The sequence below is a fragment of the Caretta caretta genome, chromosome 8 (assembly GCF_965140235.1).
Source record: "Caretta caretta isolate rCarCar2 chromosome 8, rCarCar1.hap1, whole genome shotgun sequence".
Lineage (NCBI taxonomy): Eukaryota > Metazoa > Chordata > Testudines > Cheloniidae > Caretta > Caretta caretta.
Genome location: NC_134213.1, coordinates 3,729,886 through 3,756,930, shown reverse-complemented (window position 1 = coordinate 3,756,930; position 27,045 = coordinate 3,729,886). Strand labels below are relative to the sequence as shown.

The following is a 27,045-nucleotide window of genomic DNA, read 5'->3' as shown; positions in this document are numbered from 1 at the left end:
CGCTCCGCAGCCCACAAGCAACTCCCGCCGTCCCACGAACTGCTCCACCAGCCGGTCCACAAACTGCTCCGCGTCCCACCAGCAGCTCCCGCCGTCCTACGAACTGGTCCACCAGCCTGTCCACAAGGCACTCCAGCCGTCCCGCAAACTGTTCCACAATATATCTTCAGGCTCCCCCACTACTTAACACAACACTGAGTGATTTCAGCTCTTAGTCAGTTCAGCTCTTTGGTGAATTCAGCTTGTAGTAGGGGAGCCTCAGTGCTGGTGCCCTATTAGCCCAAAGTGAATTCAGCTCAGCAGCCTGTAACTAGACTTCTAATGAAATCAAAATTAGCTCTGATATTCCACAGTGGAGAGAGGAGGAAGTACAATTAGCATGTAAGGCCCTCACCAAGGGGCCCATGCCACCACGTATTAATACTTGTCCCCAGCCTCTCTCAATTCACAGAGTTTTGAAACCCATGACCCTTGCCTAGCGAGTGCTACTTAGTTGATGGTGAGTCCCTCCATCATAACAAAAGGCCAAGTACAGTTCCAAGCACAGTTCCCATAATCAGAGTAATAACAATTTATTCTTCCTGCCCCAATAACAGAGACACTGGGGATCCCACAGCAGCCAAAGTGACCATTTGGGCAGCTATGGCCTCATTCTAGGCGGGGTGGGTGTGCCTATGCAAATGAGATCGGCCCCTGAAGTTCTTTTCCACAACTTGCCACACCTCACCACCAGATGTCAGGGTGGAGCTCATCCTGACACTGCTTACATCAGTATATGGCAATTTATTGCAAAGCATCCTGCAGTTCATCTGTGATGAACACTGTATATGTGCATTTTGTATTAGTTAAAACAAAGCAGCTGGATATGACACCGCTCTAGCATTTAAAGGAGTCAGTTGTTTTTTATTGGACTTTGTCGCTGAGTCTCGTTTTCTTTAATGAGCACTTAAAAAGCTACTCTAGTCTGGGCATTGGATGTAGGTATGCAGGCCAAAACAAAGCTGAGTGACCAGAACTCAGCTGTACTCAAAAGAAAAAGACCATATGTACGCGGATCCATAAGACCAGTCTGATTATGATATTCGTGCTGGCTTAGCTCCTCTCTAAACTGCACCTGGTCACCAAAGACAAGTCCAGAACTGGCTAGCTCTGAAAATAAGGTGCCACCTAGATCAATCAAAGAGGAAGAAGCAATCACAGAGACTTCTGCTTATTTTGGAAATGCCTGTGTTTTAGGCCCCTCAATTTAAACATCTATAATTTAACAGGAACTGGGACACTGGATGCTGCTTAAGCCCTCTTGATCCCAAGGCTGAAATCCCACTGCAGATAGGTAGCCAGATACTTGCACTGCGTTTGATTCTGCAATTACATGAGGGTAATGGGGGCAGGCAGTTAGAGCAAGAAGAGGATTAGATACCAGGTAGAGCAGCTGATTTTGGAGGCTTTAAATCTAAAATCTTAGATACAGGGGGAGCACAGGAATTCTCCAATGAAAAACCTGTTCTGCATTAACTTATTTGTAAACTTTGGTTTTATTGAGCTGTATAATAACTGTACATATCCGCAAGCAATGCAGAACAACAGCGATCGATAATGCAAGCAATGATAATCAGATGTTACAGCAGTCTGACATGAACACAGCTCTCCAAAGATAATTCTGTCCCACAAGACATTACCCAGCTTAACTTCAGCTCATTCCCGTGAAAAACTAAAGCCGCTTTCCCATGCAGAGGAAAACCTTGTAGACAGTTTTGCTCCTGAAAGCTGACCAAGAGGAGCAGACGATGGTGAAAGGCAGCCCGCCCCCTTTTCAGGAAGGGCTTGTGGGAGGTCAACACTGTCTGAAAAGTGGATGAGGCTGGCTGAGGAGGGGCATGGACAAGGCAAACATGCATGTGTGGAAACCCCGGGACAGTAGTGGAAGCACAGAGGAGGCTTGCTTAATTAATTAATTAATTAATTTGCAAAGTTATTTTGGATGCTTGCATGAAGAGCTTCATGTAATAATACCTACTGCTTCTATAGCACTTTTCATGAATAGATTCCGAAGCACTTTACAAAAGCAGTATGTATCATTATCCCCAGTCTACAGACGGGGAAACTGAGGTACGAAGATATGCCCAAATTACCCAGCATTCCAGTGGCAGGCTGGGAATAGAACCTGGGTCCCCTGAGCCCCAATCCTGTGCTCTCTCCAGTGCAGTGTTGTAATTGCTGCTTTGATTTTATATTTGGAAAAACCTGTGGGGGAAATAATCCATAAAATTCTAAAATTTAAAGTCAATATAAAGCCATGGGAGAATGCTAGACTCCTAGACGTGGAAGGGACCTTGAGAGGTCATCTAGTCCAGTTCCCAGCACTCGTGGCAGGACAGATCGTCCTATGGCTTAGTCAGAAGACCTGGGTTCTGTTTCTGGCTCTACCCACAGGGGAAGTCACCTGCCTTCCCTGTACCTCCTCTGTAGAATAGGAACAGTAGTAGCAATAAGAGAAGTAGGGGGGTTCTGAGGATTAGTTCATTCATAAGTGCTTTGAGATCCACAAAGGGAAGATACTATAGAAGAAAAACGTTGTCTTTATTTGTTTTCTTAAGGCAAGATTTTACAAAGGCATCCAGCTCCCCTTGGAAGTTGACCTTTGTTGGGCACCCAAGTCCTGTTGGAAAATATCCCCCTTATTGTGAAAATGGGGTGAGAGTGGCTAAAGCAACTTCCAGATGTCTACTGCAGAAAAATACCTGTCTTTGATGAGTGTCCGGTGGATAGGAAGTTCCATTGACTAGATCCCTCAGCTACAAAAGATAAAATTAAAAACAAAGTATAAAAAAACGCATAGCCTTAAAAAAACCAAAACACTTGAGACTTTAACTAGAAATTCAGCCCTCGCTTTCCATACAAGGCCCACAAGGAACTTAGCTTTCAGTTAGCAGCAATATAGAGCCTTTCCCCTACACTAACACCGTCATTTTGTAATTGGTTGTTAAACTGAGCTCCTTTCAAGCTAATAAAAGCCCTTTCTCAATCAGCAACATTGAATTGACATTTTTGTAATGCAGGATTTTACCATTACAGTCCCACTTTACTACGGAGCAGTCAGCAGCAGCAAATAGGGTTTTATGCCTGCCCATTAGAAGACAGCGTAGAAAAAGAAAGGTGGTTTAGATGATAACGTTGATGTGAAAGTTTTCACTGTACCCTACTGAAGAACTGAACAATTTAAAGCAGGTGGTGTTGAAAAGATCTCAGACCTCGTTTTTGCCAAGGGTCAGCATGGTGAAATGAGATTTTAATACAAAGCCATTGCTCTAGACAACTCTTGTACCAGTGCCAGCAGCATAGCGTCATTCATACTAAAAATTAGGAAATATTATGAGAACAAAAAAAAAACCCCAAAACTATAACTGAAACTGCCCACGCAGTTTCTTTTTCCTGCTGCTTTCCAGATAGCTGTATACATTCATGTCTGTATTTATTGCTTATAAATTTGTTTCTCCTATCGTAGACCTCAGTTCAGCAAAGAAACTGTCTACAGGACAGCTCTTAAATATGTGCTTAACTTTAAGCACATACTTAAGTCCCATTGACTTCAGTGTCAGTTAAGCACCTGCTTAAGTGCTACCCTATATCAAGATGCTTTCTTGAACTGAAGTCAGATAGGTGTAGCTAATACATTTATTGACTTTAATGGGCCTGGAAGCTCTGATCCAGCAAAGCACTTCTACATGTGTTTAGCTTTAAGCATACGAGTATTCCCTTTGAGGTCAGTTGTACTGTATCTGTGCTTCAGTAATTTAGTTGATCAGGACCTTGCACTGCTGGCTCATTACAAAACTTGACATAAGACACAATTGCAATAAGTTTACAGATCAGGCACTCCAGGGTTACATCTGAAAATCTTAAAAGAAAACATATACATGATCATCACTGCCAGCCAATCTAGCACCCATTTAGGGTGACCACCTTTTCAAAATGCAAAAACAGGACACATGGTCATCCCCGACCCACCCACCAGGAAGAGGCTGGTGCCGCCCCTGAGCCTTGGGCAGGTGCGGAGCGGCGCCTCGGGGAATCCAGAACAAATGCTTTTCTGGAGTCATTCAGACTGGGACTGGGACTTGAAATGTATGTTTCAGGACTGTCCTGCTCAATTAGGGATGGGTGGTCACCCGTCATATCATCAGCAGTGATTCACTGTCACTCAGTGTTGCATTATTTGTATCCCCCAAGGGACAGGAAGGCAGGCTGGGCAAATAAGGATATATATTTGTTACAGACATAACTTTCAATAGAGAAGTCAAGGTCTTTTTCATCCTGGCCAGCTTGCTACTGAGCAAGGGACCATGAATTTTTATAGGTTTGGTTCAATATATGTTCAGTGTAGTGGAGTATGGATTTTAAGTGTCTTTTAAACCATGATTAACATGCTTATTAAAAACAAGTCACGCTAGCCAGTCTTTCACAAAAAAAAAATTAACTATATTTTATATGTATTTTGGTATCTTTATATGATTGTCACAGTTGTTTAATTCTTTTCTAATGGAACATAAACTTGACTTATTTTAATTAAGTTATTGTCTGCCAGGACTTTCCTTTATTATTTGAAACTGAAATGATGACATTTGCATTTTTAGCCGTAACCCATGACTTCACCATGAGAAAGAGCTAGCCTTAATCAGGAATGATACTGTTAGAATCAGATGGTTAAGGATGGTAACACCTTTAGAGTTAAACACTAACGGCTGGGTCTAAAGGCCAATGACTTTAACAGGTGTCTTTCCATTGTCTTCAATGGATTTGGATCAGATCCTAGAACACAGGGGGTATGTCTACACTGCAGTGTAAGCCCAAGGTTCAAATTCAGCCTCAAGCCTAACCCACCTTCTGCCTACACACAAATCAGTAACCCAGGACTTGGACCCAGTGTCCCAGGACCCTACTGCGGGTGGATGGTCCGAGCCTGAGTCAAACCAGGACCCAGGGCTCAAGCCCTTTTGCTCAGCAGTGTAGATTCAGCCCCACTGGACTCCTGCTCTGGCAAAAATCCCAAAAGTATCCCACAATCCCATGGGCCAACTTTCTTAATAGTCAGGTTTGGTGGACAGTCAGGTTTTCCCACACTGCACCACAAACAAAGGGCTTGAGCAGCCACATTTTGGGACAGTGTGAAGAGGTCTGGGGTCCGCAGAAAACAGTGTAGAGACTGCAGCCCCAGGTTGGGACTCAGCCCAACAAGTCCTAACCTGGAGTAACACATGAGTGTAGACGCTCTAGCTGTAAGTCAGCAAACCCAGGGTCTGCTCACTTGAGTGCTACTAACCCAGGGTTTACACTGCAGTTTAGACATACCCATGGTGTCTGATGTGCAGGGGTTTTGAGTTGGGGGGTGCTGGGAGCAAGGAGAGTGGGAGATGCAGAGAGGAAGACTACTGAATCGGGGCTGCGGTGAAAGTATCAAAGCATGGTGATGAGTGCCGCATGGTGGGAACTCGGGTGAAAAGGGCCAAGAGAGAGAAACATAGCAGCGAGAGAGAAACGGAGACAAGAGGACAGAGACAGAAGAAAAGAAAATGCATCTCATGAGTGTGAGTGTCACTGTCAATGCCTGAAGAATAACCATGTCAGGCACTAGACAAAAAGAAAAGGAAGACTTGTGGCACCTTAGAGACTAACAAATTTATTTGAGCATAAGCTTTCGTGAGCTAGAGCCCACTTCATCGGAGCATCCAATGAAGTGAGCTGTAGCTCACAAAAGCTTATGCTCAAATAAATTTGTTACTCTCTAAGGTGCCACAAGTCCTCCTTTTCTTTTTGCGGTTACAGACTAACACGGCTGCTACTCTGAAACCAGGCATTAGACAGTGGAGTTCGGGATTGTGTCTCACTGGAGATGGCTGACCATGACTAGAAGGCTCATGGAAGATACCAGCTTGCATGACCTGCAGCTTTTGCAAATGAAAACAGAAGAGGCTGCACTGTGAAACCCCGGAGAGCATGTAACCTCACTGAAATACCTATTTCAGGCACGTTTTTGTAGAGCTTTTTTAGCATTACAAAGGGCAGTTCTCTCTCAAGGCTAGTCCGCAGATTCTCAGAGTGGGTCATCGTCTGTCTGTAGCTCCCCCCCCCACCCTCTCCCAACTGCTCAGATGACAGGTTCTGAGGCTGGCAGAGAAAGGTCCAAGCAGGAAGCCAGGGCTGTGTTCCTCTTGCTCTGCGTCCCTGCCAGAGGTTGCAGAAGGAGAAGTTTGTGCTTCGTGCTCTGCAGCTGCCTCATCCGCCGGGTCCGAAAGGTTTCGTTTTGGCCGCCTTACCCCAACTGAGGGGCCAGTTCCCCACCTGTGGGGAGTCTGACAGCTAGGCTGCAAATGTCTCAAAGGACAGCAGGAAAATGAAGAGGGCCCTTGCTTACATCCATGGGCAGCAGCCCAGCACAGGGAAACCATAATGAGGACTGGCTGAATCTGCCACAGGCAGAGCAAGAAGTGGCTGGTGAGACCCGACCATACACCTTCCCGCAGCCTAGGTCTCAGAACCACCCCCCTTTCCTTGTTGGGGATTTTCAGGGGAGAAACCACAAATTCTCCCAGTTTTGAACACAGCAGATTCTGCAGACAGCCATAGTAATTCCTACTCACTCAGAATAGCAGAGCATGCCACTATCGAAATTTTATCTGAATTCTTCAGTGCAAACCTAATCATATTTCACTCATTTTCCTTTATACTTCTGCTTAAGATAAATGTACTCCCTTCTGCATCAACAGCAACTCAGAATTCATAAGCCAGCATTTTTCACCTGGGACAAGGAATGTAGCAACTTTCACTTTATTACCCATCTCTCATTCCCCTCCCTTCAAACAATCAATACAGTTCTCAGCATATGGCTCTTTTCAAAGATTGTGTACAGTTTCCATTTCAGAATGATATGCTAGCATTCCTTTTCACTGCCCTGACCCGGCTTTGTTCTGAAGAAATCTTATCCTGGTAGAGAGTCTCTTTCCCCATTCCACTGCAAAATCCAGCAGCTAAGTGAAACCCTCTCATTGCCACCTCAGTGAAATACAGGAACACCTGGCAAATGGCAGGCTTGGTTTATGCTGTTCCAGACAGCATTGCTGGGACATTTGCATGATTGTACTATATGTTTGATATTATCCCTCTAAAATCATATCTCCTTCTGCACCTTGCACTAATAATTCATACAAATCAGTTTGGGTTTTGCGTGATCCCTTCTTCTTTAGTAGCAATCCCCTTTCTTGGGCTGTCAGAGGAATACACAATCCATAGCTGGAGAGGAAGATGTCTGGGAGTTGTGGGAGAAGGAGGAAATGTACAGCAGTGTTCTATTTTATGCAGCTTAATTGAAGGACACTATTCAGCTCAAAGTAGATTTTGCCTGCTTGAATTGTCTGTCTTCTCTAGTCACTCAGTCCTGGGGGAGTTGCAGAGAGAAGCACCCCATCCCAAGAGACCCAAAGATGCCATGGGGGACCCAGGGCAATTTATATATTTAAAGACCAATATAGTTCTTTCACCCTTCCTGATCCCCAAATTCCTGAGGCCAGCCTCACCTGTAACCCTCATGCCCCTCAGCTTCAATGTCTGTCATTGCCTCTCTCCCCACAGCACAAATGCCACCACCCTCCTCGTTCTTGTCCCTGGCTATTCTCTCCCAGCCCTCCTCTTACACCGAGCAGTAGATGGCATCCCTGCACAGAGCTACTGTAGGCTCTGTTCCATTCTGCTCCTAACCTGAAAGCCCAGGGAATGCCACCATCCCTTTGCTGTTATTGTCTTGCGTAGGGAAAAACAACAACATGAGATGGAGGTGAGATCAATTGGGAAACTCATTCCCAATGCGAGCACTCACCTGGACACAGAAAGAAACCTTCCCTTCCATTGGAGTCTCCCCACTGACTGACACACACACGACACAAGATCTTAAATTAAACATCACACACACACACACGCACACACACGCACACACAATCACTTAGGAACTGGTTAGACACCAGATCTTAAATTAAACATCTGGAGACAGATCCTCTGCTAGTGTAACTTGTCATAGCCTGTTGACTTCAATGGAGCTAGAACAGTTTATACCAGCTGAGGATCTGGGGAACAGTCTTAAGGGACTATATAGCCTTCAGAACTTCGCTTCAGGAATGTAAACCTACTTGCCTTGCACTTTGCCAACTTGAGAATTGTTCTGAATGTTCAAAATGGCATTTTGCATTTAAATGTGGTATTTGATTATACATTTATATTGACAACCTCCTCTCACACATCTTTTTTTCTTCAAGTAATTACAGCTTAAATGAGCCTAAAAACCCTGTCTTAATAAAAGATCTGACTTTCTCTCCCAAGCTAAGATGAAATGTTTTTAACTTGGGCCATTTCTGCTGTGTTCTGATGTATCTGTATACCTGTCTCATTGTATAAAAGCCATAAGAAAAACTCATACAGAATTTTGACATATATTTTGTTTGCTATTATAGTTTGTCAGACATTTCATTACATTTTGGAAACACACAACTAAACAATTTCTAAAGGAAATAGACTATTTGCAGTCATCTGCTGGAGGCCTGCAGCCAATAATTCATACCATTTGTCAAAAAGATTTTTCACATCTAAGCACAAGGAGCTTTGGGGACGGTGTGCAGCTATCATGTGAGTAGGCCTAGAGCCTGGGAGCGCATTACAATGCTATGCTGGAGAGAAGATGAGGACTGATAGCTATGAAGATCAAATCTGAATGGGGAGAGCGTGGAATGTGCATTACTTCAGTAGTTTAATGCCTGATCAGTGGGATTTTGAGATGGGTAGTGGAAAAGGCAGGAGCCTCTGACAGATCAAATAACAAATCTGAATACATTGAAATAGAGGTTCAAATTATTTGCATTTTTTCCCTATGGAAGGAATTTGATTTATCTTGTTATTCCTTGCAATGCCCAGGGCTGGGTTTGCAAAAACAGAGGTGAGATCCACCTGCAAAAAATTGCCTCCTCCAACTCAGTGCCACTCTGGGCTGTATGTCAGGCTGCTGGTCGCAGCCAGGTGGAAGAACCGAAAGGATGCCACCATCCCTCTGCTGTGCCTCATCTGAGGGAGGAGGCAGAACCAGCACCAGATAGTGGTGGGATCAATGGAGAACAGGCAAGCGTCTTCACCTGGCAACACTTCCCAGCAGCCAGAAACTCTTCTTTCTAGCAGTAGAGCAACCCCGGAATTCCCTGCCATCCCCACCTTTTATCTACCCCAGGAAACTGCCAGTTCCCAATTGGATTAAATACCTGGGCACTAACCAATGGTCAGATATTGCAAACTTTCTAGGTCTCCTAAGTTAAGATTTTCAAAGCCACGTAGGAGATTTGGACAGCAATTTCCATTGCTTTTAAAAAGGAATTAATCATTTAAATCTCTCAGGCAACTTTGCAAATCTCATTCATACGCTTTATCTCAGCAACCAAAGCAGCTACTTGTAACCTGAGTATTGTTCTGAATATTGAAAATGACATTCAGCATTTGTATATTTTCTTAGCTGATACACTTATCTTTGCAATTCGAACTCCCGCACCCACACATACTTTTTTCAGGTAATTACATCTTAAACTAAACTAGAACACCTCTCTGAACAAATGACATGACTTCCAAAAGGTAAAGGTGAAATATTGTTAATGTAAGCCTGTTCTGCTTTCTTTTGATGCATCTGTGTTCCTGTCTACAATATAAAAGGTATGAGAAAAACTCATACAAAATTTGACACTGATAAAGTACTTTCCATAACTTTTTAAATAGCTTTCTTTCTCACTGTTGTTTATAGTTTCAGGGAAGAACCAAAGAATTGCATTGCCTTTGCTGAACCATATATAAAATAAGAGAGAGGTCAAGTTACACAGTGCACTTAATTACAATGCTGTGACAGAAGTAACATAAGCGCATAACTACAACTACTGCAATTTGAAATTGTTTTTTATAAAGTTAAACCTCATTTTTACTAGTCTGATAACTGGAGAATTAATGTCTTTTTGTTCTATATGTGGACTCATCATGAGTGGAAAGGTAATATCAACGTACGGACATATTACAGTGAGCAGTTTCATGTTAACATAGAATGTCACCTTATCATCTCTCTGTCTCTGAGCAGAGATGACTAGCCTAAAAGGGCATCTTTCATCTGTGTAAATGGTTTACCGGGGGCATTGCAGATTGCATAGAATAGAATTTTCTCACAGAAATGGAGCTAAAAGGATAATACAAGTAATTGCATTATGCAGTGCCTCCCAGTGTTTTACATGTTCTTCTGCACAGGAAAAAACTACAACAATAACTTCGCTTCAGTTTTTGACAGCCTCACTCGGGTATTTAAAAATCATAGCTAATAGGCTTTTTTTGTGTGTGCGTGTGTGTGTATTTCAGGATGGAATGGGGAACCTGAGAATCACAGGGGAAGGTCTGAAGCTAGAAGGAGATTCAGAATTCTTGAAACCTCTCTACGCCAAAGAAATCCGGTCCAGACCAGTAAGTTATCCAGAAAAGAGAGAGAATGATCACATTTCTGTACTCTAAACACTAGAAAATATGTCAGTAACAATGGCACCCAGCCAATTCACAACTATAAATTAGCTTGGCTATACTATGCAAGTCTAATTTGGGGAATGAGCCAGTAGAGTGTCTGTTGTGTAGTTACATGCATTTTTGCATGAGGAGAAGGCAGTGTTGTTTGAAGAGCAGATAAAATGCTTCCAGGACATCTAAGATTTCAGACAGGCTTTTCTCCTCCTTTTGATGTAGGACACATATTAATAAGAAGTTCTCCTTGCAGAGTTCCTCACTTTTCATGGGTAGAGAGATGGCAGATAGTTGTGAAATCCACTCTGCAGTTTACTAGTTATCATCAATACTGCCTGAGACCACAGATGTGTGATCAGTACATGTGGGTCTGATTCAGCCACATTTAATCACCTTAAACTCTTTCTTACCATGGGCTCAATTCTACAAGGTGCTGAGGACTCAGCAATTTTTGTAATTACATGCAGCTAAAACTGCAAACGTGGGAAAATTACTTGAAGTCTAAATCACGAGGAACCCAAGTGTGATTAAAATAGCATCTTTATGGTAAAATTTAATTTACTGTCAGCTCTTACTGACCATCCTCATGCAACTTTGTTTAGCATAAGCAGCTTTGAAAGACTGAATAGGTTATATGCTGCTTCTGTTTCCTATTGATACTTCATAGAAGGCATCATACATCCTGTTTCCTGTTCAGAAATGTTAATTTGAATTGGATAGCAACTTCTCACTTGATGACAGTGGCAGATAGCTAATTAAATATTAACATCACTTTAGCTCTACATTTCAGTGGTCTTGTAGCAACTGGAACTTTTTGGAGTAATCAGTGCAACATCCAATACAATATTCGATTTAATTACTGAAGGTTGTAACCTCTTTAAAATGGCTGTTGTTTGATTTGTGTAATCATTCTAATTTAGGAAGAGAAGCGAATGAAAAAATATTGATATCTATAAATGTTTCCATGTGGAATTTAAAGGAGGGCCTTAGAACCCTGTACATGTAATTTCATTCACTTAGCATGGAGTACATGAAATGCATCATATAAATACATTTATTTTGTTAGATTTAGATTTTGGAAACAATATTTGATTTTTTAAGAGAACAAAGAGCAAGTTGCATTTATTGCTTCTGGGAAGTTTATTCTTTAGTCCTCATCATCTTAATCTACATATCAGTATGGTAGAGGGACAAAAGATATCTTCTCATGCTAGTTGAGGCTATGACACTGGACTGCATGCTATGATTGGTGGTTTTATGAAGGCCAAACAGGAGGTAATAGAAATCCTGTGTGAATGTTACTTCCATAGAGGACTTTTCCCTCCTTCCAGTATATCGCTGTTGTTCTGAGAAGACTTTAGCTGTGAATCCAAAGGGCCTGATCGAAAACCCAGTGACGTAAGTGAGTGGTGGATCAGCCTCACAATCTGTATGGAACTTTACCACATGAACAGATCCACTGACTTCCCATTGGAGTTGTGTGGGGGTGTAGCCAGCGCAAAATTTATCCAGCTCTTTCCAACTGTCAGACCACATTCAGACCTAGTGGTCAGCAGGTGCAGCTCAGGTGTCAGTGAAATTGTGCTTTCTTATGCCAGGTCTGAATTTGATTCACCATATCCAAGTGAGACGCTGCTGCATAAGGTGATCCTTTTGAAATATATGCAAGAACTTCTAAATTACCAGAACTGTAATCTTGCGTATACTGGCAGTAGCTTGTTTCTGATCTAACCAGAGCATTCTTGCAGAATGAAATGTATTACTAATTATTGAGCTTGAGGAATATAGTAAAAACTAAGTGCTAAACTCAGTTCTCAGTTGCATCTCTGAAAATCAATAATAACTCCATTACAATTGAGTTACTTAGGATTTTCGCTAGTGCAAAATGTGGTTTTAAAAATGCACAGTGTAAGAGACAAGAACTTTAAATACTGGTGAATAATAAAACATGCCAGGACTATGTTAATGTATAATATTTTCATGTGTTTTAGTAAACAACCTAAGAGTGCAGTCTGCTAGCTTAGCTAATGGTTTTATTTATTGCTCATCTGACTTGCAAATGATAGTTATTTATCGTAGATGAAGTACAGCAAAAGATAGAGAATGATATTTCAGTGTAATTTCATCTAGTAGCATAGTTACAAAATCAACCCAGTGTTATCTGTACGTAGTAGAGGTCATGGGATCAGACTCGTGGTGAGGGGAGTTGCGCTCCCATGATCTCAGTGAAGTTGTGCCAGTTCTCCATTTGACCGCATGGGTGAATCATAGAGTGCTCCCTATCTTTATGAATCTCTCTCTCTCTATGGATAGAACGGGGTAATCCCTGTGGAAATTTCTTAGGGATGCATCTCAATAACTGGTGGTCCTCCAAAAAGAAAAGGAGGACTTGTGGCACCTTAGAGACTAACCAATTTATTTGAGCATGAGCTTTCGTGAGCTACAGCTCACTTCATCGGATGCATACTGTGGAAAATACAGAAGATGTTTGTTTTTAGACACACAAATCATGAAAAAATGGGTGTTTATCACTACAAAAGGTTTTCTCTCCCCCCACCCCACTCTCCTGCTGGTAATAACTTATGTAAAGTGATCACTCTCCTTACAATGTGTATGATAATCAAGGTGAGCCATTTCCAGCACAAATCCAGGGTTTAACAAGAACGTGGTGGGGGGGCGGGAGGGTAGGAAAAAACAAGGGGAAATAGGTTACCTTGCATAATGACTTATCCACTCCCAGTCTGTATTCAAGCCTAAGTTAATTGTATCCAATTTGCAAATGAATTCCAATTCAGCAGTCTTTCGCTGGAGTCTGGATTTGAAGTTTTTCTGTTGTAATATTGCAACTTTCATGTCTGTAATCGCATGACCAGAGAGATTGAAGTGTTCTCCGACTGGTTTATGAATGTTATAATTCTTGACGTCTGATTTGTGTCCATTTATTCTTTTACGTAGAGACTGTCCAGTTTGACCAATGTACATGGCAGAGGGGCATTGCTGGCACATGATGGCATATATCACATTGGTGGATGTGCAGGTGAACGAGCCTCTGATAGTGTGGCTGATGTGATTAGGCCCTGTGATGGTGTCCCCTGAATAGATATGTGGGCACAGTTGGCAACGGGCTTTGTTGCAAGGATAGGTTCCTGGGTTAGTGGTTCTGTTGTGTGGTATGTGGTTTCTGGTGAATATTTGCTTCAGGTTGGGGGGCTGTCTGTAGGCAAGGAGTGGCCTGTCTCCCAAGATTTGTGAGAGTGATGGGTCGTCCTTCAGGATAGGTTGTAGATCCTTAATAATGCGTTGGAGGGGTTTTAGTTGGGGGCTGAAGGTGACGGCTAGTGGCGTTCTGTTATTTTCTTTGTTAGGCCTGTCCTGTAGTAGGTGACTTCTGGGAACTCTTCTGGCTTTATCAATCTGTTTCTTCACTTCCGCAGATGGGTATTGTAGTTGTAAGAATGCTTGATAGAGATCTTGTAGGTGTTTGTCCCTGTCTGAGGGATTGGAGCAAATGCGGGTTGTATCGCAGAGCTTGGCTGTAGACAATGGATCGTGTGGTGTGGTCAGGGTGAAAGCTGGAGGCGTGTAGGTAGGAATAGCAGTCAGTAGGTTTCCGGTATAGGGTGGTGTTTATGTGACCATCGTTTATTAGCACTGTAGTGACCAGGAAGTGGATCTCTTGTGTGGACTGGACCAGGCTGAGGTTGATGGTGGGATGGAAATTGTTGAAATCATGGTGGAATTCCTCAAGAGCTTCTTTTCCGTGGGGACAGATGATGAAGATGTCATCAATATAGCGCAAGTAGAGTAGGGGCGTTAGGGGACGAGAGCTGAGGAAGCGTTGTTCTAAGTCAGCCATAAAAATGTTGGCATATTGTGGGGCTATGCGGGTACCCATAGCAGTGCCGCTGATTTGAAGGTATACATTGTCCCCAAATGTAAAATAGTTACGGGCAAGGACAAAGTCACAAAGTTCAGCCACCAGGTTAGCCGTGACATCATCAGGGATAGTGTTCTTGACGGCTTGTAGTCCATCTGGTAGCCTCAGTTCATCTGCCACTCCTTTCCTTCTCAGATGCGTCTTTAATTCCATCATAGATCATGATTAAAAGCATCTACATTTTCCTTAGAAAGCAGAGCCTCAGGCCTAAAGATAGCAGAAGTTCTCCATTTAAAAGATACATTTAATTTTCATTATGGAGCCAGACTGCCTCCTCTTGGGGGAAAACCAGGGGTTAGGAAGAAGGAAAACCCCACAAGGTGTACAGGAACCCTTTGGCTGCTCTAATTTACACTGAAGCAGCTGTAGTGGTTTCAGAATAACTGAGCTGTAACTGGCTACCTGATGCCCCTCATCCTTTGTGCTGAGTGGTTGAGTTCAATCTGATGGCCTCTGGAAAGGTGTGCCACAATTTAGGTCCTGCCACTGAAATTGCACCCGAGCATAGTCCATAGTCTACACATAGCGCTGATGAATGTGATTTATCATGACTGAAGGGAGACATATTTGTGGGATCGCCTTTATGAAATACTGGCAGTATATTACTGGGCATCAGAGCATCACGGGCAGTTTCGTGAACACTGAGGTTGTTCTAGTCGTAGTTTTGAAAACTAGTACTAATTTTGCTGCAGTGATGGGTGCATCCTTTAGCCTTGTTTTAAAGGGAAATGATAGATGCACCAGATTTCTCCAGAAGTGAGCAGAGCATCTTCAACTCCCAGCTGAACATATTATACACTAAACATTATTTTCCATGCCACTTGCATGGAACATGAGTATCTTGCTGCCTTTAATTAAGAAGTTAACTGGACCATGAAGTATTGCCTCAGTAAATAAAAGTGATTTGTACTTTGCCAAGAAGGTGCATTAGGTATCTTTTCATTTCTTTACTTGCACATAAATTATGGAGAAAAGGAGTACTTGTGGCACCTTAGAGACTAACCAGTTTATTTGAGCATGAGCTTTCGTGAGCTCACGAAAGCTCATGCTCAAATAAATTGGTTAGTCTCTAAGGTGCCACAAGTACTCCTTTTCTTTTTGCGAATACAGACTAACACGGTTGTTCCTCTGAAACCTGTCATAAATTATGGAGATTATTCAAAATTGGAAGGGTCATCTATAAGCCCATATGCAGCCCAGATTCATTGCTGCTTTCAAAAGGTAACTGTCTTTCTAACAGTTGTTAATTTATTGTGGACAATTGTGTGAACCATCTGCTTACTTTTCAAAATAAGAGAAATACACTTCTAGTGAAAGTTGCACATAAGATCACAAGTGTTAATTTTATGTGCTGGAAAGCAGTGAGAACGGTTTTTTTGTGGTCTCAATCTGCTGTTGTTTTGATTTGACTAGAATTTTAAAAAGTGAAAATGTCATACCTCTTTTGAGAAGAGCTGTTAATGGGCAGGTTCCTTGAAGCTAAGCTTTAGTCTTCTTTAATGCAAATTATTTGTTTTGTTTTGAGGTTTGCTACTTCCATGTCTACAGGCAATATATAAGGGAGTTTGGTATGTAATGTGCTTTATTTTCTGCCCTGATAATAACAGAAATAAAATAGTGTGCTAAGGTTACACAATAAAAGTATAGACTTGGCTGAGTAACCATGTGACAACTAGAGAGATGATAATCTCAGCATTGGGAAACAGGAAAAGATCTTCCCATGTCCCAGATTTAGGATTCACAAATGCTCATTCAAGAGGTAAAGGCAATTCGGTTTATGTTATTTAAAACAAGTGATGATTTTGTCTTTTACAGTAATCATTTCTAGTTAATATGTGGAAAATTAGATGCCAGTCCTGCAAATATTTATGCACGTGCATAACTTTCCTTACATGAGTAATACAGTTGAATACAACAGGAGTACTTATATGAGCAAAGTGTGTGTTTGCAGGATCAGGACTTATGCATTATAAAAGTATTGACCCCGACTCTGCAATCATATCCATATAGGCAGACGCTCATACCCTCCCGCAGCCCCAGTGGCTTCGCTGCGACTCTGTGCAGGTGGATCGGATCTGGCAAGAGGTCGGATTACAGGATTGAGCCCTCACCCTAAAAAAAGTGTGTCCATTTGTCACCCCTTAGTTACACCCATGCAACTCTAAGACACAATGATGTTGCACTGGTGTAAATGATGGCAGAATTTGACCTGTATTATAAAGTATTTTACAGATTATATTTTATCATTTTCATCACTGCACTGGAACACACAGTTCTTTTTAAAAAAAAAAAATCCCAATCTTTAAAACAGTTTTAAACTATTTCGAAAAAATTAATTGCAGATTTTGAAAGCAAAGGGGTTAGTGCAAAATACAGCGCTGCCATCTTGATTTTTATTTTCAGAGGATGCTTTGGGCCCTAATACTGCAAGCTGCTTAGTGGGGGAGGCTTTCTCTACCCGTGCATAGTCATGTTGACTTCAGTGGCAGTCTGCCCATTCAGAGTAGCTTGCAGGGTCAGGGCCATGAAACATAACACTGTCAAAACTCCCACTGACTTCAGTGAGACCAGGATGAGACCCATTATTAACACCTGGGCCTGACCCTGCAATAGGAATCTGCATGGTGTGGGGGTCCACAGTGGCAGATCCAGTTTTAGGATTGGAACCAACAAATGTTTTCTCTTTTTGCTAGAGTTCAATCAGTTGTTGTCAATGCAATATCTTAAATGGCAGCTGCATACAATGTGATTTCATGCATTTTCCATTTCCATTAATGATTCCGTTTTCATTAGTAAAACTCTTCCCTAGGCCAACATTTCAATGATACAAGCTGTAAAGGAAGCTTTTACGGCTGATAAATAATTATTTTGCACATGACTTGTCTCTCAGTGTACATGTTTGGAATGGGGAGGTGGTTTAAACTTCATAATCCAGGTATTGACTAGTATTATTTGCTCTGCAGTCAGACCTGCCCCAAAGTTAAAATTGCACATTCATAAACAGTAAAATATACATGTGGAACTAAACAGTGGCATGCACCCACAATGAGACATACCTGCCTCAGAGCCAAAAACACATATTTATAAGCACTAAAATACTAATTTGGATTAAAAAGCAGTGTCCACCCACAATGAGAGGCAAGTGCAGATGGCAAGATAATTGCAACTTTCTGCAGTCAAGCTGTGGAGTTAGAATTTAGCCTTTCAATTAAGGCTCAGATAGCTCGCACAAAAGGAAAATGTTTACAGAAAATGTATCATCTTCCTTTCTCAAAAAGAAAAGGAGTACTTGTGGCACCTTAGAGACTAACAAATTTATTTGAGCATACGCTTTCGTGAGCTACAGCTCACCTCATCGGAAGCATGAAGTGAGCTGTAGCTCACGAAGGCTTATGCTCAAATAAATTGGTTAGTCTCTAAGGTGCACAAGTCCTCCTTTTCTTTTTGCAGATACAGACTAACTCTTCCTTTCTCAGTGTTTACAGGACAAGAAAAAGGTACTGATCTAGCTTCCTAATGATTAAGGCCCTGATCCAGCAAAGCATTTAAACACAAGAACAGTCCAATGAAGTCAATGCAAAGCAAAAAAAAGGGGGGGGGTCATTTCACCCCCTTAAATCATCAATTCCCCCACCACTTCACATCCCTGAACTCCCCCACCACCCAGCCAACACTTAAGTGATCAATTCCTCCAGTGTGGACATGGGAAGCAAACTCTTAAGAGAACAAATGGAACTTGCATTGTGCTCTGACAGGTCAGTCATAAGTGCTGAGGGCCCTCCGTTGACAGTGCTTTCATGTCAGGTGCTTGATCTTTAGATCTAGGGGCCATCAGCGGCCATTTTGGCTTATAAGGAGAAATGCATTCTCTCAGGTAGTCAGGATCCTCACGGTGAATGGCAAAGCCATGGAACGGAGTCTGAAGTACAGTATCCCCTGTAATGACACAGTCCGCCGACTGCTGCCCGCCTCAGTAAAAGTCAGGTAGCAGAAGTTGCCAGAATATTATTTAGAAACCTTGACAAAAGGGCGAATTACCAACTCTAACAAAGTGAGCTCTTCTCACAGCCACCCCCCTGGCTGAGGCTATCAGACACACACAGCATTGTCGTGTGTGTGTATTTGCTTCAAGGCAACACTCCAACTGTCTCTTTCTGTTCAGTCACTTCAGAGTCCTGTTTCCCCACTAGCTATCAGCGCGGTAGAGATCAAGCAACGAGAAGCACCAACATGACAGACAGAAGCATTTAATGCAGTAGCAATGTGAACTGCAAGAAGTGTCGGCTCGGCACAAGCACCAGCAGTTGATGCTGACTCCTCATTGCCATGATGTGTGGAGCAGGTTCAGCTGTGCAGAAGACAGTTCAGCAGTCAGCTGTATATGATTCCTCCCCTCCTCCCTCCCCCCCCCCGATTTCCATTCTCAAGTAGTGAAGTCCGCAAAACGGAACTTCAGTCTGTTTGCTGGGGCCAGAACGCAATTAGCGGCACAGGGATACCCTACCTGCTGAAGAGCTGGACGATCAAGATGACTTTCACAGCGACAGTGAAAACTGTGTCCTAAATGGATACCAGAGCTGGTCAAAACATTCCAAAATTTGATTTTTCAAGAGAATTTTAGATGTTGGCTGAAGGAATACTGAACAGGGCATTGGACTTAAACTTTGTTTTGCAGATTCCCCTTTCTTCATCTATTCAGCTGCTGCAATGACTGAGCGATCCCTGGCAGTTACATGCATGTGCTAAGGGGAAAATAGGCTTCTTACATGGCTTTGTCCATCTTTCTAATGCTGTGCAAGTCCCCAGAAAAGACAGAGAGAAGAAGCTCTTCCATAAAATCCTTTTCTGAAATAATTCCACGGGTTACATTTTGAAGTAAAGTCTCACTGAAGCATTTTGAAAAGAATTTCATTAAAGGTTGCTAACATGTCATAAGCTCCCTTAAATGGAAGGGTAATGGCTCAGAACATTTGTAAGCTTTTTAATTTCATGCAATATGAGCAGCATAATCAGCACCTGTTAAGGTCAATCAAGTGTGCCAGGTTGGGCTATCTACCTTGGCATTTGTCTGTATTTTCATAGTGGGCACACCTCTAAACAAACACTTGGAACAATGTGTTTGTACTTCTGTTGTGCTAATGATAGTGTGTTGTACAGCAAGGAAACACCTGCTATGACCACTGCAGAAGTATCTGAATTCATAAGTCGAATAAACTCTTTTAGTCAGTGCCTTCTCTTTCCATTGAAGAGAATTAATTAACATCCGCAAAAGTCAGACATCAGGGAGGAGGAGACTGAAGGAAAACTTCTTAAACAACTCCCACAATTTGGCTGATTCATTTCCTTCCAGTAAAGTGAAATATATCAACCTTGTTTTTTTATTTTATTTCTCCTTTGGGCTGAACTTTGTGGTTATAAAATTAAGGACTTGCACCACAGCCTACGGGCCAGAGGCTAAGTTTGGACTAGGTGCTAACTGCTTCATGGATTTTTGCATTGCATCTCAACCTCGACCCAATAAACTTCTCAGCAGGTCTGCTACTGAGCCTCTACCAGGGAGAGGACATTAGCTGTGTGGAAGTGTGTGATGGTATTATGTTTCCTCTGGAACTAAGTTGAAAACCAGGTAGTCTCATGTTGCCATTTGAGTTGTGTGTGCTGATACACAATAGGGATCATAAAAAGTAGATACATACTTGATTTAATTTATGCTTACAAAAAAAGGACATAAAATATTTATTTTTAAGTCAAATGAGAAAGTTGCTGAACAGAATGAATCCTATTTCAGTGATTGGTTTGGACTTGGATTGGACTTTATTTTAATGCCTGATATTTAATGCCTTGTATTTATTTTAATGCTAGATATTCATGTCTAGTGTCTGGCATTCATGTGTTAACCCCTTTGTAAATTAACAGGGGTGGTGCCATGCCTCTCACTTTTCTCTGCTATCTTTTCATTCCTTGTCCTTAGCAAATTTGTAGAGTCAATACATTGTTCCTCGCTCTGTCTATTTTCTCTCTTCCGTCTCCTATCAAAAGCTGTTTATTTCTCTTTTAGACCATCTGATTTCTCTGTAGATAAGACAGATGAGTATTTTGGGCTACCTCTTGCTTAGTTAGTAGCATTGGGTGGAGTGACTGTTAAGAGAGACATTGGATAGGCTGTTGGGTAGACACAGAATGGGACCAAACCCTTGGATCTTATACTTTGGGATGAAGTCTGGAATTCTGAGTCCAGGACCAGATCCATATTTTGTAGCTTGGGTCCATCTCACCAAACCATAGATTTGCAGAGAAGCAACCCTTACAAAGAGTTGAGTCAGACTCCGAGCTGCTCAGAGCACAGCCCATGCTGCAGCAATAGGCTTCATTTCTTTCTCTCAAGGGCAAAAACCCTGAGTTTAAGGATTTATTAAGTCTAGACATCTACATTGACAAACAGGACGTGGGTTGCTTTGGATATACTTGAATATTAAAATATCCACTGTATTACTTAACATTAAAGAGTGATGGAGCTTAGTGGATTGTGAAGAGATAGAAGTTAGACACGTAGACACATGGAAATTTGGACAAATAGAAATAGGGACAGAGATTATACAGAAATATAATCATATTTTCTATGGATTTTCCTTAGGCTGTGATGTTTTTGAAAGCCATCATAGCAAAAGCTCATGCTCTCCTTTCAGAGGACAAAGACTGTTCCCCCAGCAGTTCTTTTTCTCAGAACTGTCTCAAGAGCAGAGCTGCACACTTTACAAAACAGGAGTTATCGGATTCATCGAACTGCACTGACATTACCAGGCTCAGCTAGATGTGGCCAGACTCACAGATAGTTCAGTACTTTACTTTGTAACAGGAAAAGAGAATCAGACTTTTTCTGGCACTCATTATCAAGTGCTTTGCCAGCCATAAAAATTACACAGGTCTTGCTAGTCCCTGAGGGATGGAAATCAGAGCTCAGAAATGAGGGACGCAATTAGGATAAAATAAGAACCATCCTGAACTCTCACTCTTTTGAACAAAGTCTTTTGAGCTACTTGGAAACATTTGACTAGCTGTACTTGAAAGAAAAAGCACCTTATGTGTTCCTTTGTGCTTCCCAGTCCTGGATGGAATAGAGTTATTTTCAGTGACAGCAAATGGTCTGAATCTGAGTCTCTAGAAATCTTACTGAATCTACCTGGCCCCTTCTGCCCTTGTATCTGGAAACACATCTCAGGAAGGAACATTGTTCTGTGCAGTTTTTAAAGGAACAGTGCTGTAATGCAATATGCCGCAGTATCTGAATGCTGTTTGTATGTTATCTGATACTGTGGTCAAAAGACAAGACTGTGGGTCCAGATCCAACAGGAGAGGGGCATATACTCTGGTCTGCAAGTGAATCAGTGATTTAAGCCTCTCTGCAGTTACACACTTAAGCACATGCATACTTTAAGGATATGAGTAGCTTCACTGAAGTCATAGAATCTCAGGGTTGGAAGGGACCTCAGGAGGTCATCTAGTCCAACCCCCTGGTCAAAGCAGGACAATCCCCAATTTTTGCCCCAGATCCCTAAATGGCCCCCTCAAGGATTGAACTCACAACCCTGGGTTTAGCAGGCCAATGCGCAAACCACTGAGCTATCCCTCATATGCATAGTTAGGCACAGGTATAAATGCTTTGCTGGATCAGGCAATATTATTATTATTTACGTTACAGCTGCACCCAGAAGCCTCAACCGAGATTGAGGCCCCATAGTGTGGAGCTCTGTATGAACAACCAGTAAGAGAGATACCTGCCCCAAAGAGCTTACGGTCTAGGCAGATAAGACTGACAAAGATGGAAGGGGAAACAGAGGCAGAGATAGGTGAGGTGGTTTGCCCATGGTCACATGGCAGATCAGTGCTCCATCTGCTGGACCACACTGCCTCACATGGGAAGCAGCATTAGTGTAAAACTAATTAAAAATAACATACTAAAAAGTGTTTAAGTCAAAAAATGGCTCTTTTGGAAAATGACAATTTTCATTGAACCATTTTGTTTGTTTGTTTCATTCTTGATTTTCCTATGCTAACTTCTGAGGCAAAATATAGCCTGTTAATTCGTTTTGTTTGACTAGTTACAATCCTATATCTGGTTATATTTGATTTTGTTTGTAACCCTTATGGTTAAAAAGCTAGTTGGTTTTCCATGACTGATTACACATAACTACACTTCGCGGTGAGATAGGGCCCCATTTCTCCTCCACAGGGGCATGACCTACACAGGGGGGAGAAAAGTCTACGTGTTTCAACTCAACATTCTTCCATCAGGGCAGGGATGCTCTTTGCCTGGAATGAAAAAGATGGAGGCGCCACTATTTGAATCCACGGCTTCCCAAGTATCCTGAGTTTCGTCTGCCACCAGATCCCACCCCCGGGCTCCCTTAGGTAGAACAGCATGGGCAGACTACCTCTACCCTTGTCCCCAGAGCTTCTCCTCCACAGGACAGAAGCATCAGAAGAGGGAAAGGATGGTGCAGTGGTTAGAGTGCTTGGCGGAGCCCTGGGATCAATTCCCCGCTCGGCCACAGACACCTCATGTGACCTGGGGGCCAGTGACTTAATCCCTCAGGATGTCAGTTCCCCATCTGTGAAATGGACATAACAGCACTTCCCTACCTCACAGGGTGTTGTAATGATAAATATAAAGAGCACTTGTGAGGCACTGAGATACTACAGTGCTATAGGTACCATAGATCGTTTGGGGGATCATAGCACATAGAGGAAGGCAGCCTTGGGCTGAATTCATTTGCATTTCTTTCATAGAATCATAGAATCTCAGGGTTGGAAGGGACCTCAGGAGGTCATCTAGTCCAACCCCCTGGTCAAAGCAGGACCAATCCCCAATTTTTGCCCCAGATCCCTAAATGGCCCCTCAAGGATTGAGCTCACAACCCTGGGTTTAGCAGGCCAATGCTCAAACCACTGAGCTATCCGTCCCCCCCCCGATTCTTGGGGGCAAGAATCCAGAGGAGCCAGCCAGGCTGCCCTAGAGGGGTTTGGTGAAGCCAGGGAACTTGCCACAGTAGTAGAACCACTTCTCTAGGCACAGGCTTCCCTTATCAGCCCCCTTCCCAAACATTGGGTTTCTTTGTATGTCTAGAACTTTGCTGTATAAAATAAACCACCATAATTTAATTATCGACAGAGATAATACGACAAGAGACCCACAAATTGTGACAACTCCATAACCGGACTATGTGGAAACAATTCAACAATCAAAAGGAAGAAAGGGACTCAAGTCAACAGGCCAAGGGCATTAAGAGCTAAATCTCTGAGGTTGTGTACAGAGAACCCAAAAAGGATAGGAGAAGAAAAGTAACAGAACAGATCAGAGGGCAAACAAGCCTGGTTCTGAATTACAAAAGGCTGCTGGCAGTTAGGGAGAGGAGTATATCAGGGAGATTTTAACCCTGTTCATTTGGGTGGGGAAACAGATGCAGAAAAGAAGGCAACACAAATAGAGTAATAAAGAGAGGAGCTGAATAATAATGAAAGAAAATCCAGCTGAAGAAATTCTTCCCACAAATTTCAAAACAGGCCTCTCTCGAGAGACACCAATGCTAGCCATCAAAAGCAGTCTTTCCCTGTTGTATCATTAAATGTTGCCTAAATACTATTGCAAACCTTAAAGTCACTCTGTGGAAACCTTCCTCAGAATGAAGAAAAGGAGGACTTGTGGCACCTTAGAGACTAACCAATTTATTTGAGCATAAGCTTTCGTGAGCTACAGCTCACTTCATCATCCAAATTTGTTAGTCTCTAAGGTGCCACAAGTCCTCCTTTTCTTTTTGCGAATACAGACTAACACGGCTGTTACTCTGAAATCTTCCTCAGAATGTTCTTTGTTATGCTGTCCCATCAACAGATTTGATTGAACGCATTTATTTCAAACACTGACTTTTCAAAATTGGCTTTTAACATGACAGATAAATTCATTTGCAAGAGTCTTCAAGTCTGTAGAGTAAAGCTGTGAGAGTGAAAATGACCTTCCATTTCAAAGGATCCCAGAAAGCTTTCTTTCTTTCTTTCTTTCTTTCTTTCTTTCTTTCTTTCTTTCTTTCTTTCTTTCTTTCTTTCTTTTCAAAGGCATGTGCAGCTTTGATATTGTGCCTGCAGTTCTTTTTCTCCCTGGGTGAGAATATAGCACCCCACGGGATATCCCTGTTTTAAATGACAGTGGGTGTGTCATCGTATATTTAATAAGCACAAGCAGTTAGGATCTCAGTTCTGTACCTCGAGTGAAAGACAGGAGCACCAACAGAACAGAGCCCCCTTGTATCTAAAAGGAGAACTGGTTAACAACTGATTCAGAGGGAAAAGTGTCACTCTCTGAATCGCCCACATCTTTCTTTGCAGCACTTGGCTTTTCCTTCAAAGTCTCCTACCCAAATACTAAGCAGGCTGAGCCCTTTCTAGTTGATGAGATCTGACAAGATCACAGCCTGAGGTGGTACACCTGAAGATTGAGATGTGGTTTTGGTAAAGAGGAACCTTGTAAAACATCAATACCTTAAAGGAGAGAAATAAATAAAATTACTGACAATCAAATTGATTGGAGAATAAGATAGAGGAATTTGTCTGATGGAACTGGCATAACTCCCTCGTTGGGACTCCCAGTTCTTTTTCTGTTTCCCTTCCCTTTGATTATGTCTACTCAGGGGGCTGTTGACTGTTTATTGTTTTTGTGAAAGTTAATATTTCATGTTTGGGTTTTTTTTTGTTTTAGAAGCATGACGAGTGTATAATTGTTCAGGGCCCAGAACTGCAAATAATGGTAGCTTCTCTTTATAGTAAAATCGTTGCTCTCTTGTAAACTTAAGTGAAACCATGTGTAGGTGGCTAAATAATACACTTACAAAAAAGAGTTGCTTTAAAGACCGATGAAGTGAGCTGTAGCTCACGAAAGCTCATGCTCAAATAAATTGGTTAGTCTCTGAAGTGCCACAAGTACTCCTTTTCTTTTTGCGAATACAGACTAACACGGCTGTTACTCTGAAACCTGTCTTTAAAGACCAAGACATCCCTGCTGACTCCAAAAGGGCTAAGCTGGGATCACCACCTGGCGCTATAGAACAAAGACAGTCACTGGACTCCAGGCAAATTTTCTTTAGTAGGCAATTTGAGAGGAGCCTGTCATCATACTGCAAATATAGGCAAGACCAGTGAAGTTCTTATTATTTTAGTTTAATATAGTGGCTTGTTCGAGCTGTTTTGTTGTTGGTAGGTCCTGAATTAAAACCTGTGTTGATTTCATCCTTGGCAGTTTGTAAGATGAAATGATCTGAGACTTCATAAAACTTTGCTAGCTTATAGCAACATGGCGTTTCATCAACCCTCTGAGTTGTCTCTTATAGGATCTCCAGGAGTTGCTGCAATGTGGTACGGGTGTGCAGATAGCACAGACATGCCGTAGAATCTAATCTTGGTGGCTGTTGAGATTGTTTGCTAACTCTTCTGAAAACCCGAGCGCAGAGCTTGTGTGGATTTATTTTGAGACCTTGGTGTCCTGAGACAAACATTGTGCTCCTGGGGTAGATATATTCAGAATACAGCTCCTTTGATCGGTCTGTCAGGCTATCAGTCGTAGCTTTGTGTTGGAACCAGCAGGAATCTAACCTTCAGGTATTTTAGGCTGATGATTACTCTGCAAGTCAGGTTTGGACAGAGAATCTGTCTTACTGTTTTCCAGCTGTACCTTCTCATAGGTCAAAATTCAATCCTCAGCTCATCAGAAGTTTTCATAATCATTTCTTTCTGGTTTACAAAGATTATTGTTAAACGGGTTCCCATTAGTTCGGTCCATTTCGCTTCTCGTCTTTGCAGAGCATCCTTTGCTGCTACACTGAAGTAAACTCCAGTGAGACACCATATAGTGCAAGGGCACTTATATTGTCAATGTTGTTTCATTTCATGTTTACTTTCATTTAAAGCCAGGATATTGCATCTACTCTTCTTATTCATTAGGGTACTGATCTTGTGCCATGCTGCAGACCTAAGATGCTTAACTCTCTTTTGCCCACATGCTCCCACTTGCTGACTGTAAACTGACCATCGCTACATGTTTCCTTAAGAGATTGTCTGTTTTTATAACTTACTGGTCTTGATGTCTTTACTCACTTGAGAAACCACCAGGCTCTTTTCTCTTCGCAGATTTGCCCATAGTTATGCAGCATATTGTAGACATATAAGGAGGATGAAGCAGAAGAGGCTGGTGGGGATATGCACCCCCCCCAAAAAACAAAAAAAAAACCCACCCAAATCCCACCGTCCTCTCTCTTAGTTGAAACCAGTGATCTGTGATTTCTTCCCTGATCAGTCATGTTCCTCCAGGGTTTTGATAGAACCCAGGAATAAAAACACCTGGTGTTCTGTTTAAAAATGGATGTAACCCCAACCCAAAGCGTAATCCTGGACCCTCTACTTTCATGTGCTTCCCCAACCTCCATTTTTCCCTTCCCAGGCCCTGATCTCCTTAGTCAGCTCTGCAGCCCCCTACTCCTGAATCACCTGCC

The 27,045-nt window shown here is 42.3% G+C and overlaps 1 protein-coding gene across 5 annotated transcripts in view; it reads left to right on the top strand.

Annotated features, from left to right (window-relative positions):
• The window catches only part of SGCD (sarcoglycan delta), a 526,242-nt gene that overhangs the window by 403,259 nt on the left and 95,938 nt on the right, over positions 1-27,045 (top strand). For all 5 annotated transcript variants that reach the window (XM_075131239.1, XM_075131240.1, XM_048860561.2 and 2 more), the window contains one exon: positions 10,420-10,521. In XM_075131239.1, the coding sequence (XP_074987340.1) occupies positions 10,420-10,521 (102 nt within the window). The remainder of the gene's footprint in view (positions 1-10,419; positions 10,522-27,045) is intronic.